The sequence below is a fragment of the Hyperolius riggenbachi genome, chromosome 10 (genome assembly GCF_040937935.1).
Source record: "Hyperolius riggenbachi isolate aHypRig1 chromosome 10, aHypRig1.pri, whole genome shotgun sequence".
Taxonomy (NCBI): Eukaryota; Metazoa; Chordata; class Amphibia; order Anura; family Hyperoliidae; genus Hyperolius; species Hyperolius riggenbachi.
Window position 1 is genome coordinate 68,424,731 of NC_090655.1, and position 18,527 is coordinate 68,443,257.

The window sequence follows — 18,527 nt, forward strand, 5'->3', positions numbered from 1 at the left end:
CCTCCAAAGAGCGCGACGCGCGGCGGCTCTATTGCCTAGAAATTACTAACTGTAACTCTTCCTGGCTAGGGGTAGGAGGGGAGCGCGTGGTGACAGGTCCTCGCAGAGATGGAGGGAAGTGTATGATGAATGGCCACGTCTGAATGGCTAAATATAAAACGGAAATGCAGATACACGAAATGGAAATCCAGAGAGGAATTTTTTTTTATTATTATTATGTCTTTGGAATGTGCAGATATTATGTGCATTATGAACATGGAAATCTTACCCCCCAGAGTCACTGCAGTTTCATAAAACCATGTGGAGTGCTGGAGCAGCTTGCTGGTGGTTTCTGTCAGAGACTGCACTTCATGCAGGGCTGTAATGTGTCTCAAGTAAAGTCTCAGACTACCCCCTGTAAGGTGGACTGAGCAGGGCGTGATTATGTCATCTCATCACCTCCTCCCACACAGGTCTGGGGAAATGTAAATGATGACTGGTATGCATGTATCACAAGGTAATATAAGGAAGCTATTTGCAATCATGTAGCTTCATGTGATCAACTGCTGAATATGCAAATAATCCCTTTATGCCCTAAAAGCGAAACCGCTGGTGCGCAAGCCCTACCCTCTGGATTTGTGTTTGGCTTACAGGGGCATAAAGAGCTGATTTGCATATTCTACTGCATGCTTGTTCAGGGTCTATGGCTGATAGTATGAGAGGCAGATGATCAGCAGGGCTGCCAGGCAACTGGTATTGCTTAAAAGGAAATAAACATGGCAGCCTCCTTATCCCTCTCACTTCAGTTATCCATTAGGCTGCATTTATACTTATATGCGTTGTGTGGTGTTGCATCGTATTACTGTTCCTGTGCCCCCTTATGTGGTCAGTGTAATGACTGACTGTTCGTGTGCCCCTCCCCCCTATGTGATCAGTGTAATGATTGACTGTTCCTGTGCCCCCCTATGTGGTCAGTGTAATGATTGGCTGTTCCTGTGTCCCCCCTATGTGATCAGTGTAATGATTGGCTGTTCCTGTGTCCTCCTATCTGGTCCGTGTACCCAATGCTGCTAAGCCACAGTCAGGCCTGGATTTACATCACAGGAGCCTATAGTCACAGATGTCTTGGCACCGTAGACTTCATCCTCCATAAACCTACAAACCCCTGCCAAACTGCACTACAAATGTGCTGGCTGTCCCTTCTCCCTTACCCGTCATAGGTAGCTACAGGTGCCCCAAAGTATTAGGTAGCCAGAGTTGCCCCTGGCTGAAGGGAGATCTTGTTAGTGGAATTCTGAGAACAGGGTGAGAAAACTCTCATTTACACTCTCATCGGGACTCTGCATAAGGAAGGAGGCACAAGGGGAGGGGAGTGAGCCGCCTTTCCATCATCAGGCGCCTGTAGGCACGTGCCTTATGGTAAATCTGGCCCTGGCCACAGTACTTTTCCATCCAGTGAGGGTGCTGCTGTGTTTCTGGCCCATGCTACATGTACTCTGTGTGATTATGAGGAGGCATCCTATAGCTGGCAGCCTGCCAGGTCACATGCGCTCTCACGCCTTGCCTGGAGGGTGCAAGCATCCGGGGAGAGCTCTGCACTGGTGCTGCTGCAATATTTATGAAGGATCACCTTAGAAAACGCTCTGGTATTAATGTGGATTTTTTTGCAACTTCAGCTAAATGTCAGCTTTGGAAATTCATAGCTGGCTGTGAATCGAAATCGAAGGATAGATTTTATGAACATTAAATACCAAAAAACGATGTGTGCTGCACTTCCTTACATTTATAGCATTTTTTTAATAAAAGCTGACTTTGAAGAGAAGTTGATCTATAGCATTATTTTTTTGTGGTTTTTTTTTTTTTTTTACTATAACTCCATGCAAAACACAGTTCATCAGAAAATAATATTATTTAGTGGGCTTTGTGCAAAATGAAATCACCATTTCTAAAAACCTCTTATGACTAACAAATATAGATAAGGCTTGGGCTTGAAAAGACATCAGAGAACACAGACTCCGCTATAATGATTCCTGAGAAAAGCCAGAATGAATGCTCAGTCTGGGTTTTTTCAGGGCTGATAACAAGCAGGCTGAACAGTAAAGGATGAAACAGAGAGCAGGGTAGGTGTTTTCTCTAATGTTCCCTCTGATACATATGGTGAAATACATGAGGGTGCTTCGTCTCTGGTTCACTTTAAGACAACATTCCAAGGAGTAAGCACTGTACAAACATGCTGCTCAGAAACAGCTGTAAAATGTAGAGCACAGGATGGATGTCAGGGCCATGACAGTTTCCTGTCTGTGAACCTCATAGCATTGTGGGAAATAATGGCTGTTGCCAACTGCAAAGTAAGCTATTATATTGGTAGTGGGTGTGTTTGTAGATAAGGCAGTTTATGACTGCCATAAGTAAAGTTGCTGATCTGCAGGCTCACTGTGGAGCAAACATGAACGAATTACACAGTGAGTATCAATCATTTCTTGATCTAGTTTCTATTTTTTAACTTCTCCCTTTACAATGTCTTAATTTATTTTTTCCCCTTCTACTATCTTTCAGTAAAATGTCCTCTTTACACTGTATACGGACTGCTATTGATTCATTTCTGTAAATGCAGCAGATTAATTTCCGGCAAGTTGAACACATGTAGCAGTGCAATTGTCCTGCGGCAGGAGAGCCCGGGGCAGGATAATCGCACCATTCCCCTGTGCATATTATCCAGCGGCAGAGAGTGCCGACAGGGTAAGATGAATAGTTCCAACTTCCAACCCCCTAACAGTGACGCGTTTCCTGCTTGACAGGAAGTACATCACTGATTTCCTTCGATCAGTGCATGCAAGCTGCCACCGCAACAGTCCAATTAGATTGTTGCAGATCCATAGACTCCAATGCAAATGCCTGCTGTATGGTGGCACAACGTACAGCAACGCACTGCGGAGTTTGCGTCACCTCTACGTCATTGTCCCCACTTATGTCTCATCGCATCGCACTGCGGGTGGTGTGCAATGTCTCATTAAGACTAATGGCCACTGCGACAGGGAAGCGTACTGTAACTCGATGTGACACTGGATTTATGAAAGTAGCCTCATTGTTTAAGTAGAAGCAAAATCAGTAACAGAAGTGTATCACATTATTAATCAGACCCTCATTTTTTGTACATTTAAACATGCTAAAGTTACATAAATATGCCATACTAAACTCAGCCAAGGGGGCCCCCAAACGCCAACGGATTCAGATTGTGTACAGGCGTCCCCCGAGCTTGTTTAAAGATTCAGTAGTCGGATGTTTAAACGACAGTGACCCCGTGAGCATTGTTCTCCTCCTTACTCCTGCCCTGTCGTTCCTGCTTCTCTCCCCATAGCTGCAGATGTCTCGCTCTGCCGTAACAGAGGTGTCTGTACAGCACTCGGCCTCTGAACTGTCGCCACAAGGATCGAGTCCCCGTCCCGTGACAACAATTGTGGCTGGATAGTGTACTGGTTAAGGGCTCCGCCTCTGACACAGGAGACCTGGGTTTGAATCTCGGCTCTGCCTGTCAGCACCTTAAGTAAGGAGTTCTTTGAGCGAGACTCCCTAACGCTGCTACTGCCTACTGAGTGCGCTCTAATGGCTGCCTGACAAGCACTTTGAGTCCGTCAGGAGAAAAGCGCTATAAAAAAAAAGGAATTATTATATTATAACAATTAATTATGTGCAGCCTTAGAAGCAAACCACCAGCATTGTAAAAAGGAAATGTTGGAGATGTATAAAGGAAATTAGCGGTGACAAGCACTTACTGAGGCAGTTGTTGTCCTTGAAAAAGTTGAGGAACTTCAGACAGTCATCTATGTAATTGCCGCTATTGGTGCAGTCACACCAAGGAGACACGCTCAGACTGGTGGACTCGATGTAGTTTGGGGTGATACCGGTACCTGCAGACAACATACAATGCGTGTTACAACAACAAAACATCACTGCTTCACGCAGCCCACCCAAAACCAATTCACCAATTACAGGGGGTGTTTAAAGAGGAACTGTAGTGAAATTTATCACAGGTAGCAAATGGCAATATCTTTAGTCCTGCCGGGCTTAAAGGAAACCAGAGCGGAGATAAAATAAAAGTTTTATACATACCTGGGGTGTCCTCCAGCCCCATGCGCACGGATCGCTCCCACGCCGCCAGTCTGCTCAAAAGAAGTGCGCCCTCAGCTGCCGGAGAGATACGCAGAGGGCGCACTTCTTTTGCGCAGACTGGCTTGATTGGCTGAAGTCACAGGACTTGTACCAAAGAGGTAGAGGACGGAGGCATGGGAGCGATCCGTGCGCATGGGGCTGGAGGATGCCCCAGGTATGCATTAAACTTTTATTTTATCTCAGCTCTGGTACACTTTTAAGAGAACCTGTACTGAGTAAAAATATTTAAAATAAACACATGAGGTAACTTCAAATGAACATTACATAGTTACCTTGCCATCAGTTCCTCTTAGCAGCTCACAATTTTCTTCTGACAATTATCCCTTCCAGTTCTGACAATATTTTGTCAGATCTGAAATATATCAGTTGCTGTCAGTAAAATATCAGTTGCTGTCAGTTATAGCTGAGAGGAAAACTGATGTACCAGGAAATGTCCATGTTTCCCTGTGGCTCAAGTGGGCGATGTTACAGTTTAACTGTGTGCTGACCAGAAAGCTGTTATGGGTAATGGCCATTTTCAAAATAGAGGACGGAAAATTCCCTTGATCACAGTGAACAAACAGGACGCGGGACAGGAGAAAGACACTGAGGAGTAGACTACATGGAAGGTAAGTATGACTTGTGTATGCTTATTTTTACTTTTAATTCTCAGTTCAGGTTTTCTTTAAAGCCTAGCACACACCTTCAATTTTTATTGGCCAATCACAATTTTATCACTTACATGTCGTATGCAAGCTTACCTACCTCATAGTAGGAGATTGTAAAATTGGTAAGTGCGCAAGGGCAGGACTTGTCCATTTTATACATCATGTTACTTTTGTCACTGTCATTACCAATTCTGTATTTTGAACCATTTCTTTATTTTGTATATTGGTGCATACCATTGTCTGTACTATTATGTACCCCATGTTTGTTTCTTACTTGATAGAGCACCATGGAATATGGATGCTTTATAAATCAATAATAATAAGGCCAATGTTATTGGGAGAACCAATAAGCTATATGTATGTATGTGGAGAAAGCACACACAACGCTGGCAGAACATACAAATTCCATGCACTGCACAGTGAGAGTGCTGTCTATGGAACTATGCACCCATGCTAGTAGATATGCTCTCATACTACATGGAAGTGGTAAATTGGCCAATCATTGGTCAATCAAAGCTTAGTTTGTCATGTACACCAGAGGCGTGTGCTTTAACTAGCTACAGTGTGTGCTGATCTCTGTTAACAAAAAATCTGTTTCTGAGACAGTAGGAAAGGTGGGATTTCAAAAGCCCATTACTGTGACTTGGCTATATTGTGAGCTACCTCTGAAATTTAAGCTCAATTAAGTTTTTGGCCAATGAGATTCTAACAATTCCCTTTAGCACATAGACCTTAATGCAAATTATGTGCAGTTTGAAATCTGGCCAATCAAACTCATCCGGAAGTGCATTTGATGTGCTCAATTCCAAACTGCACATAATTTGCATTAGATCTGCATGCAAGGCCACATTCTTAGCATCTCCTTGGCCCTTTGTGTGTTTTACTAGTTCTGTTTACAGAGGTAAATACAAGGGAGTGTTGTAACGTCTTAATTATAACCTGGAAGTTATTATGGTATATTGATGAATTTTTGGCACTGCGTGATGTTGAGGAAATCAGCTCATTGTATCCTTTATTTCTTTTACAGATTGTGCCAGAAGTGACTAAAGTGTGAGATGGAAAAAGTTAAGGCTCGCAGTGTGATAAAGTTCCTGCATTAACCTCCTTAGCGGTAACCCCGTGCTGGACACGGGGTAAGCCGCCGGAGGGTGCCGCTCAGGCCCTGCTGGGCCGATTTGCATATTTTTTTTTTCAAACACGCAGCTAGCACTTTGCAAAAAAATTCCTCTTCATCCTGTTCCAACTGGGTCAACATCTGACTTGAAAGGTCACGCCATGTATGTTTCTGGAAAGGGGTTAGCAAACATGGCCTCAATTTTATCCATCTCACACTTTAGTCACTTCTGGCACAATCTGTAAAATAAATAAAGGAGACAATGGGCTGATTTTCTCAACATCAAGCACTTAGGGACCAATGATGACACCAAAAAGTCATCAATATACAGCTGAGTTCCGAGTATCCGACACCAGCGGGAATCGCCTGATGCCGGATACATGTGCTTGCCGGTTACTTGTGCAACCAGCTGAAAAAGCACAAACCCCTTGCTCTAAATATTTACTGAGGCTCCAGCGACGTCTAGAACCCTTCCCCTAGCACCTAGCGGGATTCTAGCAGCTTTCCGGCTACTTCCGTGCACGGAAGCCGGAAAGTCAGCTGACCCGCATCGGATCACGTGTCACGCCGACTTGTGTGTGTGGATGCCAGAAGGCGCAAGGTGATGCAAGAAGGCTACAAGGCATCGCTGGAGGCTCAGTAAGTATTTTAACTATTTCGCATCCAGACCTTGTTTCCCTCCTATGCACCCGAGCAGTTTTGACAGTTTAGCGATGTCCCTATTTAATCAGCAATAACTTTATCCCTACTTATGACACAAATGAAATATATAGACAAACTAGGCTTTCATTGTATAGCATTTTGTTTCCCTCAAACATTTTTTTTCTAAGCATTTAAATAGGAAAAAAACATTTCTCAGTTTTACCAAATCCAGTTAAAAAATAAAAAGCGCTACTGTAGATAAAACACACAAATTTTGTATGGCTTTTCTTATCGTGTATCACAAAACTTAGATTATGTTCCTGTCACAATTTATGATGAAGGTATTTGATTCTGAAATAATGCTACACAGTGCATATTTTTCACTAGGAACTGAGAAAATAAAAGTATTTTTGATGGTAAAAATGAATCTCATTAGCGCACGGAACATACTGTATATTCCCTTTCACCAATCAGTGCTGCATTAGATAGTGCCAGAAGGGTGCACAGGAGCGATGCCCAACCGTGCACAGCTGTGCTTCTGCTACAAGGCATATATCTACGTCCTCCTGGCTTAGATGAAGTTACAGGGGATGTAGATACACTGTAGTGGTGGATAAAGGGGTTAAAGGCTCCAAAATCTCCCAAATCAAAGTCACCATCATCCTTCACGCATGCTGGTTAGTTGAGACTTCTGGTTGCCTGAATTGCGAGATAACAGGGACTTTGCTGTACCATAATACGTTCTGGGTGGTAATTAAAACTTAAAGATGCCCCATCATACCTCTGGTATTATAAGCCCGCCATAGCTCAAAGGAATTCTGGGAGTACAATTATTCATACTGCGATGAAGCACACGGTATAAACACGACACTGAGCGCTGCTGTATACTGTATAACCAGCTCATATTGTGCTTTTATTGGGCTTCTAGTAAAGCTTTTTCTCTTTGCTGAGGGCTGGAGGCCAGCAGGTCACACAATGGCGACGTAATAATATTTCCCATAATCATTTTATGCTCGCTACGTCCCGGTATATATAATTATTACAGCATGGCTGCAGACTCGTTAGACCCTCTGACATTTTTACATAAAGGAATCCTACCGATCAGGCCGGAGTAAGCCAAGAGGCATTCTGCGTAGTTCTCCTTCAGGCAGCCGCTGGCAGAGCGGGGGTCAGGCTGGCAGTCGGTGAAGAAATGTGCGAGACGGGACCTGAAACCGAGAGGAGCAACAAACAGGATACAAACTGTTAAGTCTTTTACTCAGGCAGACATACAAAACAACATTTAATCTGTTTTTTTCCTTAAAGCTGGATTGTCAGCCATAAAATCATAAATCAAATTCCATTTATCCACTGCTCTGTGTTTACTATGCAGTCTACATCCAGACCCTACATTGCAAGCATTCCAATCTAATCAGAAATGTTTCTGCTGTAATAAGTCTTATCTCTGTCAATTTGGCACTATTTGGTACATTGCAGAGAAGAGGAAAGCAGGTTAACGCCCCTCCCACATTTCTACTCCTCACTGATTGGCTGCGGGCAGTTCAGTGTGAAGCTGCTGAAATACAATCTATGCTGTACTCACATGTGTTTACAAAGCAAGCTAGATATGATAGAGCTGTTTCTACGAAAAAAAAGAGTAAGGGAGTAAATGGCTTAAGGCAGTAAAGATGGAAAATGCCTGAAACGGTTTTGTCTTTATTTACTATATACTATTTACTGATATCAAAACGTCACCAAGTATAGGAAAGAGAAATGGTTTCAACATTGGGGAGGCCCATCAAAGTTTTGCTGGGGGGCCCCATGATTTATAGTTATGTTCCTGAGGACAAGATTAGCAGTACAGTGTTGCTCTTTTATCAATCAAGTGATACAGTGCACAGGGTTATAGGAGACAGATTCAGGGGTTTGTTATACGAACCCTATACAGAAATACATGAAGTGCCTTTTTTTTAAAGCATCAGGGACCGATATATAAGTAGATAAATACTTGTTCTACTTATTTAACATGTATTGTACTGTCCACGTTTTGATATCAGTACATTTTATATAGTAAATAAAGACAAAACCGTTTCAGGCATTTTCCATCTTTACTGCCTCTGACTGAAGCCATTTACTCCCTTACTCTTTTTTTTCCTAGAGACAAGTAGCGCTTGTTTTGCTCATATTGTCTGATAACTCCTTTAAAGGACACCCGAGGTGAAAATAAACGAATGAAATAAACAATTGTATCTATCTTCCTTCTCCTAAAATTGGCTTTTTAAGATATTCCACTGGTTTATTTTATGTTTAAATCTACTTTTTAAGTTTTTACTGTTTTATTGTTTTTGCTCAATGACACATTCACCAAAGTATGCCAGAGCTAAAATCTTTGAACTATTGATCCTTTTATCTCTTTCCTGCTTTCAGAAGCCATTTTCTGCTAGGAAAGTGTTTTATAGTTGTAATTTCTTATCAGTTAGGGTCACACTGTAGTCTGACTCAGTCCTGACTCAGACAGGAGCTGCCACATACCTGATGTTTAACTCTTTCAGGTAGAGGAAGAAAAAAGGAACACAGCATAGCTATTTGTGTGCTAGGCACTGTACATACATGTATATCTCATCATGTCACATGTTTGGGTATCCTTGAAGTAATGCTGGGAATACACAATGACATTTTTCAGTAGATTTACTGTCTGATCGAATTTTCCGATCGATTTTCCGATAGTTTTTCTCATCAATTTCCATTCACTTTTATGAGAAAAATGATCGAAAATAAGATCGGACCTGTTGGAAATCATCTATCAAACCATCTATCTGCCAAAATATCTCATGGTGTATTCTCAGCATAATAATAGGTGCCCCCTTATAGCTCTGGTCCCCCCTGCAGTTGCAGAGGCTGCTCCCCTGTAGCTACACCCCTGGCCCAGAGACCATGCAGCTTTCACCTTCAGTAAAATTAGAGTATCATTTTGTCTTCTCTGTCTGCATGGTCTCTGGACTCAAGAGCCCCCCAAGCATTCTATACATAACTATGAACTATTGACCCTTTTTATTGCTTTCCTGCTCTCAGAAACCATTTTCTGCTAGGAAAGTGTTTTATAGTTGGAATTTCTTAGCAGTGAGGGTCACACTGTAGTCTGACTCAGTCCTGACTCAGACAGAAACTGCCATCAGGAACACCTGATGTTTGACTCTTTCAGGCACAGAAAGAAAAAAAGGAACACAGCCTAGTTATTTGTGTGCTAGGCACTGTACATACACATGTCTATCTCATCATGTCACATGTCACGTCGGGTATCCTTTAACAAGTGTTGTCACAAAAACACCTGATCTGTAATTATTTTCATTCGATTCTGCAGTTATTCTCTGAAAACTGCTGTACACAGGATTGATGTTATGGCTTCTGACCACTGCTTCTCCTTTCATAACTAATACATGCATTATAGCCTCATCCATCTGTGTGTAACTTGTGTATATAACATAACCCACTTGTGAAGAGAGCTGAGCTTGATTCATCTCTCTCCCAACCACCCAGCAATATCCACACATGTGGACTGAGTACAACAGCTGGGAGAGGGAATTAATATGCACAACAGAAGAAGAGGCGGGAGCATGCTGCAGTGTGCTGGATACTCCTAAAGCAACTACAGTATATTCCAGCGTATAAGACGACCCCCCAACTTTTCCAATTAAAATATAGAATTTGGGATATACTCGTCTAAGACTACCCCTCTTCCAACACACACCAAATAAAAATTTAAAAAACATCATATACTGGTGCTATGTATGAACATGTTGCTGTACTGTATGTGGTACCCAGTATATAACAGTATACAGGTGATTGACTGGTTGGACTGGTCAACTCTCCCTCTACCTAAGTGGATTGGTAAGTTCTCCTTGTCTCCCTGTGTTTCAAAGCGGTATGGAAGAATAGATTGCGCTGTGCCCATAAAACACGCCTCTTTCACCCATCTGGCCCACCCTTGTATCCCATTTACCTCCTTCTCTGCCTCTCAGATCTCCCACATGTGCACCTGCCTCGCTTCACTACAATTCTCAGCAGTGATATCTGAGAGGCGGTAACAGGATAGGGCATATCACCCGGCATCAATGACACCCGGCGTATAAGACTACCCATGACTTTCAGAAGATTTTCAAGGGTTAAAAAGTAGTCTTATACGCCAGAATTTAAACGCCAGTTTATAACAGTTGGTCAGAGGTCACATGACCAGTGTTATTAAAAGCTATATTTACCACGTGCAGGAGGTGAGAGGGCAGATGTGCAAATAATAATCTGGGAAACTATTCCTGTACTTTTAAAACTCTCTGGAGAAAACTGAAGTCAGATTCCTGGCTGGGTTGTCTAGAGACAAATGAATCACACCACCGGCTAGACAAAATTACAAATCTGTTGGCATGTGAGATGTTTTGCACATTTTAGCTGTTTATTTTAGCTACTTGTCTGGATTTTTGAGTTTAGTTCTGATACTGTATACTTTACAAGATAAGCATCATTCATTTAACCGAATGTCAACCGTGATGTATGGGGTAACCATTAATAACCATCATCATTAATCAGGGCGGCAGCTTTAGTGGACGGTTTCAGTGGCAAATTTTAGGTTATTCCAGTAAATTTACTTGAAATATGATATATTAAAAGAAACTGACCAAATTTAAGAACCGCTATCACAAACAAATTCAAAATTCATGTATATACATATATAATACAGCATTTGTTCCAGAGTAAAATGCACTATACTTTACTGATACATTACTTATTACCCTGCCAAAAGGCTTACAATCTAAAGGGCTATTACTAGGTTGCCATAAATACTCCCTGAGGTAAGATATTCCAGATTTTAACTACTCTCACTGTGAAGGACCCCTTTCTTGTTTCCTCCATACGCAGATCGTGGTCTCTTGTCCGTTGTACAACCCTAGGGACAAAAAGCTCATCTGCCAAGCTTTTGTATTGTCCTCTGATGTATTTATACATGTTACTCAGATCAACTTTCAGTCACCTTTTTTCCAAGCTAAATAATCCTACTTTGTTCAACCTTTCTTGGTAAGCGAGATCTTTCATCCCTCTTTATATCTGTTCTAGAAAGTCAATGTCCTTTCTATACTGTAGTGTGAAGCCCAAACCTCTATCCCATTCTCCAGATGTTGCCTCACAAGTCATCTGAATCTTTTTACTTCCCATTTTATTTGCTTTAGCTGTGTACATAGGTATTTAAAGTGGACCTGAAATCAGAACATCTTCTCTGCTCTAAAAGATTCGCAACAGCATAACCTTTAAACAAAAACACTTCTTTGTTACAACTGATACAAATCCTGCAATAAATCTGCAGTGTGTCTACTTCAAATGAGCTTATCTGCCATCTCTGCCGTCATGTGACACGGGGAGAGATCAAATTACAAATTGTGATAAGACACAGATGAGGGGGAATTAAACAGGCTAAACTCTCTAAATGCCCACAAGGTGTATTTCCTTTTCCTTTTGTTGTGTGCAAGAGTTCAGGTCCACTTTAAAATGTCATACTTTTCCTTTAACTTCAGCCAGCTGTGTTCACGTTTAAACTTTACTGCTTCACACTTGGCAGACCTTGGTAAACAATTTTTTTTTTTAACCAAACTAATGCCTGGTACCCTCGATGCAATTTGGATTGTATCCGACAGGTCCAATCTGATTTCCGATCTTTTTGTGATCAATTTTCCGATCACTTCTATACAAAAACGATTGGAAATAAGATTGGACCTGTCGGCAATAATCGGTTCGACCGACAATCTGACGGAAAATTGCATCATGTGAACCAGGCCTAACCATGGTAGGGCTAACACAGAGGTGTAACTTGAATCTGCTGGGCCCCCAGCAAATCCCTGCTGGCCAGTTCTCACCAAACAAGACTGTTGAACTAGCAAATCTCCCCTCCGCCCACCGTAGTAGTATGTGCACATTAAGCCCCCAAGATATAGTAGAGCAATGGCTGCGATGTGTCATACCTTACCTACTTCTAGCGGCGGGACAGGTCCTCCTCACACCTCTCTCTATCATAGCCACGTGCTGTTTAGCCTATCTCCTTGCAGCTCCTGATGCATGTCACGTGACATGCAAAGACAGGAGCCACAAGTAAAAATTCTACAAGAAAAGAGTCATGGCTACGAAGAAGTGAGAAGTGAGAACCTGTCCAGCCGCTGGAAGCAGTAAAGTACGGTGCACTGCTGCTGCTACTCTGCTACACGGCATCAACCGGCCATTGATATGCCCCTGGGCTAATACTAAGCAGAGCTGTGCTGTAGTTTTTGCTGGGTTCCCGGTAGTCAGGGAAAGGTTGCCAGGTGAAATTTCCATAGACTAACACCAGTTCTTTAATACAGCCGCTTGATTAAAATGTTTCCTGATCTTCTTACCAAGGTGACGGAAAATCTTATTACATCAGATTGGATTTAGTGTGCCGCTTTCCTAATTTACCAAACGTGTCAGGATTAATTCACGTCTCCGCGCCTGCAATTCTTTCTCAAAATTGTTTACTCTCCTGGCTGCTTTTCTTCCACTTAAAATCTGAAAGCTGATATGGGGAAGTCATACAAAGTCATGTTTGTTCCAATTTAGTGGCGAGGTAATTACATTTATGGGTTTGACTGCTGCTGTCTGGATCTCCCCGAGATCAGTGGAGATGGGAGGAGACAAGGCCAGAATGTAATGTGGAGAATTTGGTGTTATACTCCCTAATAACTAAAACTGCTGGTCCATGTGGTGGTTTTCTGTACACATATCAGGGCAACAGTGCTTGTGAGGCTGCGGCACACCCAAGATTGTTGCACACGTGCATGCATCAGGCTTCTCTTTCTTGCAGTCCTCCAATCAAATACCTTCTTTTTCCTGCTGATGCCTCTCTCCAGCCAATGAGAGAGAGGGACCGGCAGCCAGCACCAGGTGCCAAGCACCATAGCTAGGCCACAGTGCTGTATTATAGAGCTAATTATGCAGTACTGACGCTATTGTTCTTTTCCTAATTCCGGAGCTTGCACAACATATCGTCTCTCTCCGCCCCCTCCATGGTGACAGAACGCATCAGCTAGTAACGCCAGCTAGTAACGTGTCTGTACATCCTTGGCCACAAACTGTGTCGCCTGAGTGACGGTAGTCTCAGCGCCCTTTCACACTGGGGTGTTGCGTCACGGCAATTTACCGCACTGCTACCGCAGGGCAATGAAAGTCTATGGGCTCGATTCACAAATTGGTGCTAACCCAGTTAGAGACTTTAGGCGTGATAACCATTGCACCATGCTGGTGAAAAGCCAGTTTAGGCGTGATAAGTTTAGGCGTGATAAGTTTAGGTGTGATAAGTTTAGGCATGCTAAGTTTAAATAAGTTTAGATCGCACGCAAAGTCCCGCACGCAAAGCAGCGCCATTAAACTCTATGCGAGGTGCACCAGACTTTGCTAGCGCAAAACTTTTGATGAGCTGTGCACTGCGGTGCTAACCCAGTTGGTGCTTAAACTTATCACGCCTAAACTTATCACACCTAAACTTATCACACCTAAACTTATCATGCCTAAACTGAGTTTAGGCATGATAAAGGACTTTTCACCAGCGTGCTAACTGTTAGCACCGCTTTGTGAATCAGGCCCTATGGGTGCTTTCATATTACCTGCGGTGCAGTGCGCCGGAAGTGCTCAATCTGACGCACTTCCAAAACTACATTAGCGCATGTATCTGCGTCAACGTGCAGCGGACCGGAAGTCATGTAAATCTAAGAACAGGAAGTGACCACAAGCGTGCATCACTTCCTGCTTGGACGGATGCCTGACGGGGAATACCGCTTAGTAACGTGGTGTTCCCCGAAGGCCTGTTCTCGACGCCAATATACAGTGTGAAGCCAGCCTCAAGTGTACGAGGCCTAAAACAGAACAATACTCTGCTGCTTCCCAAGTACACACAGGCAGGATTAATTCTCTTCTCCCCAAACTGGCCCTGTGTGAGCTCTGTATAAATGCACAGTAATCCTCATCATGCAGGTAAATATGCCCATATTAGGCAGCGGTCATCTGAAGTCTATGTTATAATAAATACCTTGCTGTTTGTGGAGCTTCCTCTGGGGATCAGCCTGCAGGAAGCTAGTGAGGTCATCACCTCTGTGAACCAGAACACAATTACCCTGCAATGAAGCCTCACTCTGCTTATCTGTCCTCATCAGCAGCCCTGTGATCCATTGGGCCTGATTCACAAAGCGGTGCTAACAGTTAGCACCGTGGTGAAAAGCCCTTTATCACGCCTAAACTCTGTTTAGGCATGATAAGTTTAGGTGTGATAAGTTTAGGTGTGATAAGTTTTTAGGTGTGATAAGTTTAAGCACCAACTGGGCTAGCACCGCAGTGCACAGCTGATCAAAAGTTTTGCGCTAGCAAAGTCTGGTGCACTTTGCAAAGAGTTTAATGGCGCTGCTTTGCATGCGGGACTTTGCGTGCAATCTAAACTTATCTAAACTTAGCATGCCTAAACTTATCATGCCTAAACTTATCATGCCTAAACTGAGTTTAGGCATGATAAAAATAGTTGCCGTACAGGCATCCAGCTTATAGGAGTCAATTGGCGTCCATCTAAAAATGGCGCAGGGAGAAAAATGGCGCACAGTTCTGCCGATAAATGTATCATAAAAAGCTATTTACCGTTTTACTGGAAATACATTAAAACGGTAAATAGCGTTTTATGATACAGTTATTTCAGAACGGTGGGCCATTAAAAAATGCAGGGGGCTGGCTAGTATATGCAGCGGGGGTTGGGGGAGAGAGGCAGCAGGACACTGGAGGGAATAGGTATCGGGGGAGGATGTGTGTAATATGCATACATTACCTTGTCCCGGCTGCCGATCGCTCCTTCCCTTCTTCCATTCGTTTGCTGTAGTCCTGCAGCCAGCCAATCACCATGCGGAAACTGAAGCCACATGGTGATTGGCCGGCTGCAGGACTACAGCAAACTACCAGAAGAAGTTAAGGAGTGGAGGGAAGGAGCGATCGGCAGCCGGGACAAGGTAATGTATGCATATTACACACATCCTCCTCCGATGCCTATTCCCTCCAGTGTCCGCTGCCTCTCTACCCCCCGACCCCCTCTGCCCTCTGCAATTTTAACATTATTTAATGTTATAAGTGTAAGGCACACTGCCTGCACCTTTTTTTAACCCTTATAAAGCTAAATAGCGTTATATAATGTAAGTCTATGCGGCGCCCTTTTCATTCCTCTGGCGCTGTGCGCCATTTTTAACTGTCACGGTCAATTGTGCCTTCTCAATACAGAGGGTAACTGCATATGTTTACCAGAGGTGGGACAAGGTATTCCAGCACCAAAGGCTGAGACACCGAAGTGCTCCCTTCCATCCCTCCCACCCCCGCCGTCATACACTGATTGCTATTAGACTAAGAGCCGGCCTAGGGCCCCAACACCCTAATCTCTGGTTATCAAGCTTGCAGTAACTGCATACCTCCCAACTTTTTGAGATGAGAAAGAGGGACACTTAAGCCATGACCATGTCACACCCCTGACCACGCCCCCATCACACCCCTAGTCACGCATCCCATAAAGGTTTCATAAGAAAAATGTTTTAAAATTCAAACCACACTGGTCCTTCCTATCCTGGTTCATTTTCCTTCACATGAACATTTTAAAATTAGTAATATATCAATTTAAAAGATGAGAATAAAGTTTAGAGTCAAACATCTTTTTTTGTAGAGAAATATATATATACACAGAAAGAGGGACAAAGTCCTGAAAGAGGGACAAATAAGGAGGAAAGAGGGACAGTGGGACTGGGCTCGCAAAGAGGGACTGTCCCTCCAAAAGAGAGACAGTTGGGAGCTATGGTTAACTGCCATGTATCCCCTTTTCTTATTTCTGTCTGCTTCAAACACAATAGAGGAATGATAGCGGAGTGAGTTGTGCACCCTGACTACACTGCGCCCTAAGGCTGGGGCCTCTCTCGCCTCTGCCTGGCCCTCGTGATTACTATTTTGCCTCTGTATAATTAACACACATAGCTCCCATCTGTCCCTTTTTCTGAGAGACAGTCCGTCTTTTGGAACCAAATCCCTCTGCTCCTCTTTATTCCTAATTTGTCCCTCTATTAGGACTGATGTACAGATCTGTGAAAATATATGTATTTTTCTACCGAAACCTGACTCGGCTTGGAACGCATCGTGAGAAGCGACGTGGGACGGATTAAAGAAGACGGCCACTGGGTAAGTTTAATCCCCGCTCACCCACCCCATCAGGTGCACTAATTATCTGGATGAAATCCGAATGAAACCCATTCAGATTTCATCCGGAGCTCATCTCTGCCTGGTTATCCACTGTGAGCGATGGAATTCTCCGTATTACATTTTAAAAATGGCGATGACCCGGTAACAGCTTCCGGGGTCAGCACTCTGTTAACCTGTTATATAACTTGAGCCATAGGAGAACATGGATATTACCTTGCACATCAGTTGTCCATTCAGTTATAACTGACAGCAACTGATAAAAAGGGCCCTAAAGCTTTCCGCTTCTGGAAAGACAAGTCTGACTTGATGTAGTCAGAACTGGAAGGTATCGTTGAAGAAAATGGTTAGCGTCTGAGAGGAACTGACAGCGAGATAAGTATGTAATATTCATTTAATTTTAAATAATTTTACTTGGTTCTGGTTCCCTTTATTTACACAAAATCAGTACTGCAACTTCCATACAACTGTTTTATCACTGCAGGGCATGGATTTGTATGCATGCTTTGTACATGTGAAATGAAAGTAGCGATAAAAAGAACACTCGTTTAACTTCTGGAGAACCTGCAGGATTTTAAGGACTAAAAGTAACCTAAATGTCTTTTAGGGCCCCTTTTAACCGCCAGGGAGGTTAATGAACACTCAGTCTACACGGCATAGTTTCTTGGGGCATGCCATAAATGCTGAAACTGACTTGGCCATCAGAGAGGCAGATTGGGAGCAGGAACTTGGCAGCGGAACAGTTGAAAAAAGTTTATTAATTTTCAGCCCAAGGTCATTTCAGTTCAAACTTTAGTCTGGAGATAATTCTACTTTGTAATGTGGAGACTGAAGACTGAATATTTTAAGCGACTGAATATTTTAAACAATTATCCCACTTCTGTCGCTCTGCTTGGTCAGTTTATCTGAGCAACAAAATCAGTGTAGTGTGACTTATTACTGCTGCCTGGTGACATGAGACAGGGCTTGTTCTCTGCACTAAACAAGTATATATTGTATGGTACACCTGACTTCTCCTGCACTGGAGCCATGCAAGGGGCTGGGGGTGACTTCTGGCTTATCCTGTGCTCTGTGCACTGGAGCCATGCAAGGGGCTGGCAAAATGGGGCATGCGCACTCCCCTGGCCAGCTGCTGCCCCCCCAGCCACCCGAACTTGGAAGTGCCACCCTGGGGTGGCAACGGAGAGAGAAAAGGGAGCGTGTGGCAGAGGTGGAGAAGGGGGGAAGTCTCCCCCCCCTTCCCTCACCTTTGGGGCTCCTTCTCTCTCTCGCTCCCCCCTTTAGAATGAAGTGATGAGGACGGCAGCGGCGGGACACTTACGTTATTAGCAGGCGCGAGTGACTCTCTCTCTCTGTGAGCCGCTGCACTGGCCTGAACTAGACCAGAGCAGCGGCGCACAGATACAGAGAGTCACTCACGTCTGCTAATAGCGTAAGTGTCCAGCCGCTGCTGCCCGCATCACTTCATTCTAAAGGGGGGAGCAAGAGAGAGAGGGAGCCCCAACGCTGCCACATGCTCCCTTTTTTCTCTCCGCACTAGGGGGCGCCTGTCACTACCTGAACTGGGGGGCACTGTCACTGTCCTAACTTGACTGGGGGCACTGTCACTACCTAAACTGGGGGCTCCTGTAACTACCTGAACTGGGGGGCACTGTCACTACCTTAACTGGGGGCTCCTGTCACTACCTTAACTGGGGGCTCCTGTCACTACCTTAACTGTGGGGCACTGTCACTAC

At 43.7% G+C, this 18,527-nt stretch overlaps 1 protein-coding gene across 1 annotated transcript in view; it reads right to left on the bottom strand.

Moving 5' to 3' along the window:
* The window catches only part of GFRA1 (GDNF family receptor alpha 1), a 304,386-nt gene that overhangs the window by 46,398 nt on the left and 239,461 nt on the right, over positions 1 to 18,527 (bottom strand). Inside the window, exons 5-6 of the mRNA XM_068257931.1 lie at positions 7,651 to 7,760; positions 3,753 to 3,887 (exon numbers count right to left, since the gene is read on the bottom strand). Of these exons, the coding sequence (XP_068114032.1) occupies positions 3,753 to 3,887; positions 7,651 to 7,760 (245 nt within the window). The remainder of the gene's footprint in view (positions 1 to 3,752; positions 3,888 to 7,650; positions 7,761 to 18,527) is intronic.